This window comes from Colobus angolensis, unplaced genomic scaffold (assembly GCF_000951035.1).
Source record: "Colobus angolensis palliatus isolate OR3802 unplaced genomic scaffold, Cang.pa_1.0 Scaffold1, whole genome shotgun sequence".
NCBI lineage: Eukaryota > Metazoa > Chordata > Mammalia > Primates > Cercopithecidae > Colobus > Colobus angolensis.
Window position 1 is genome coordinate 18,595,856 of NW_012110918.1, and position 3,469 is coordinate 18,599,324.

General features: G+C 52.1%; 1 protein-coding gene across 1 annotated transcript in view; it reads right to left on the bottom strand.

Moving 5' to 3' along the window:
• The window catches only part of CCDC57 (coiled-coil domain containing 57), a 142,921-nt gene that overhangs the window by 128,101 nt on the left and 11,351 nt on the right, over positions 1–3,469 (bottom strand). Inside the window, exons 4-6 of the mRNA XM_011926598.1 lie at positions 1,778–1,879; positions 459–616; positions 237–311 (exon numbers count right to left, since the gene is read on the bottom strand). Of these exons, the coding sequence (XP_011781988.1) occupies positions 237–311; positions 459–616; positions 1,778–1,879 (335 nt within the window). The remainder of the gene's footprint in view (positions 1–236; positions 312–458; positions 617–1,777; positions 1,880–3,469) is intronic.

Consider the following 3,469-nt stretch of genomic DNA (forward strand, 5'->3'; position numbering starts at 1 on the left):
AAAAAAAAAAAAAAAAAAAAAGAAAGAAAGACAGAAGAAAGAGAGAGAGAGAAAAGAAAAGAAAAGAAAAGGAAAGAAAAGAAAGAGAAACAAAGAAATGCAAAGCAGCGGGCTCCCAGGCCCCAACCCCTGGAGTGGGACCCTCTGCTCCCTGGGGCATCAGCACAATGGTTCCACTTCCCTCCTCTCCTGGGAGCACTGACATGCAGCACGATGTTGGGAGGCGAAACACTCACTTCCTCTGAAATGTTTCCTCTTCCTTCTTCCTGGTTAGCTGCACAGAGTGAAGTTTATCCTCTAAGTCCTTTACCCTGAAAAAAAATATTTGTGGAAGGAGCAAGTGAGATGAAAGCAAAGGCCAGCCTGGAATGAGCAGAAAAGGTAGAATCCCCCAGGCTCTGATCCTGGCCTGCGAGGCTGCCACAGAGCAGGCCTCAGGAGATGAAGGACTCACGCACCGGGCGCAGTTCATGGCCTCCAGGTCCCGGAGCTCCGCAGCTCGACTCTGGAGTTTCCTCTCCAGCTCGGCGTTGGTGGCCTCTGCCCTCTGCAGACTTTCTGCAGCCTTTGCCCCGGCTTCCTTCAGAGCCTCCAGCTCTTTGTGCAGTAGTTTAACCTTTGAATGATAAAAAAGAGTTCAAAATGAGGTGATAATTAGAAGACACTGAGGCATTAGGGGTACATATTGCCATTTTATCAGGATTGGGAGGGAGAAGAAAAATGAAAATTCAAGAAGCAAAGAAGCAGTAAAAGAGTGAGAATGTCCTAACACAATTCAAATGAGACTCAATGACTTTTTTTTTTTTTTTTGAGACAGAGTCTTGCTCTGTTGCCCAGGGCTGGAGTGCAATGGCGCGATCTCGGCTCACTACAACCTCCCCTTCCTGAGTTCAAGCAATTCTCCTGCCTTAGCCTCATGAGTAGCTAGGATTACAGGCACCCACCATCACACCCAGCTAATTTTTGCATTTTTAGTAGAGACAGGGTTTCCCCATGTTGGCCAGGCTGGTCTCGAACTCCTGACCTCAGGTGATCCACCTGCCTCAGCCTCCCAATGTGCTGGGATTACAGGTATGAGCCACCGCGCCTGGCCTTCACTGACCCCCCTGACAGCACTCAGTACCCCACCAAAATCAGTCCATTAGGGTGCCCTGATACCCTAATTGGTCCAAGCCCAACAGACCAATTTAACTGCACTTCATTTCTTAGCACATAATTTGCATGTTATTTAAACAAGGAAATTAAACACAAAGCCGGGGTCTAGGAAGGGGCTCGGTGCTGAGCAAGCCACTTGAGCTGCACACTGAGCTCTTCGGTACCTTCCCGGGCCTGTTTGCCAGCCTGTGAATCACGGGTGGTGACGATGGCTGCTCCACCCAAGTCAGCCGACATGAGGACCCGGCTGCGCCCGGCCTGAGTTGCACCGGCCTGAGCTGCAACTGGCCTGGCAGGCATTGAGACTCAGCTCTTGCTTTTCCTACTGATCTGCGTATTATGATGCCCACCACGGGCAGGTGTCCAGGACTGTGATCAACTCATACAGCAGATGGGGGCAGAGGTGAACTGGCACCCAGTGCCCACCTTTGATGGGAGTGCCCACCCTGTCATGGGGCACAGCACATCCACATGGCCCACCTGCTTGCCGGTCTGGAACTCCTGGGCCCAAGGGATCCTCTTGCCTTGGCCTCCCAAAGTGCTGGGATTACAGGTGTGAGCTACCACACCTGACCAAGGAAAAACCAAAAAACCTTCAAGACCCAAGGGTGTCCCCAGTTACCTTGAGCTCCTGGGACAAGGCTGTGTTGCTCATGCTGTCAGTCTGCAGACGGAATTCGTGCTCCCTCTTCTGCATTTTCAATTCAAACTCCAGCAGCAGTTCCTGGAACAAATAGGTTTCATGGTGAAAGAACAGTGGGAACCCAGCAAAGACCCCCACCCATGTCCTGGGAGGTGGGATCCAGAGGTGAGCAGGACACGGTGGTCAACAGAGAAGGACCACACACACTGTGGAGGAGAGAAGCTGGGGTCAGTGACACCGGTAACAGCACTCTGGGAGGCCGAGGCGGGAGGATCGCTTGAGCCCAGGAATTCAAGACGAGCCCGGGCAATATAGCGAGGCCCTGTCGCCACAGAAAAAAAAAAAGAAAAGAAAAATCCTTATCTCCATTGAGTCGATTCTACCTCTGACAATAACAAACACCAAGATCTTCCAAAACAAGAGACAAGAAATCAGAACAGGGAAACCATGAAACTGACAAGCATGTAAGACCCCAGTTTAGTAACTAAAAGGCTGAGATGCCAGCAGCAGAACAGAGCTTCCCAACAGCCGGTGCCAGCATCCCAGAACTCACACAGGATCAGACTGCCCAGAACCACACTAGATGCGTGCCGCCCAAATTTCCCCTAGTAACCAAAGCTGCTATGTTAAAACATCACGTTTCCTTCCTTCCAGAGACAAGGCTACTATCTGAACGTGATAAAAAATCCATGTTCCCAACATCTGAGATGGCTCTCCCTGAATGAGCCCTGCTGAGTCTGAGAAATTTGGCGTGGACAGCCTGGGAAGTCAGTCAGAGTCACGGCCCAACCAGAAACCCTGACACGAATGGCCGTGCCCCGTCAACTACAACCAGCCTCAAATCGCCACTGTTCCCAAATGCTGCCGAGAGCCCCCCACCTGCTGGGCAGGACCACCCACAGCTGGATCTTCCTCAAACTCCTTCTTTGGAAGTGACTTTGGAGCCACTTGAGGAAGCCTCATTACTCAGAAAAGTCACCACTGGTCTCTGCTTGACCACAGATTTTAGATGCTGGCTTCATGCCTAATGAACTCCGGGTGTTCTCAAACTCACCTACAATTGACAAAGCTCTTTGGTCTCTGAGAATTCCAAGAGAAAGTCCTCTGCAGGCCATTTCAGAAGCAGCCTCAGGGACCTGTGAACAAGGGGAGTGAGCTCAGCACTTCCGGGGACAAGCGGACAGTCCACACGAGGGCCCATCATGACGTAAGCGTGGCCTCCTTCTCTGCTGACCTGACTGTGGCAAATTCTCAACACACTGGCCTATCCTACTATGACCAAGCTCCCAACATCCGACAGGACCAGAGAGGGGACCCTGTCACACCTCCACAAAGCCCTTCATCACTGCTGCACCTGCACAGACGCAGCCCCTCATGACACTCCCACAGACACAGCCTCTAGTAACACTTGCACCTACCTGCATAGACACAGCCACTTATTACACCTGCACCTGCATAAATGCAGCCCCTCATCACACCTGCACTTTCATAGAAGCCCCTATGACACCTGCAGAGACGCAGCCCCTCGTAACTCCTGCACCTGCAGAGACACAGACCCTTGTGACTCCTGCAGAGCTGCAGCCCCTCCTGACACCTGCAGAGCTGCAGCCCCTCCTGACACCTGCAGAGACGCAGCCCCTCCTGACACCTGCAGAGACACAGCCCCTCCTG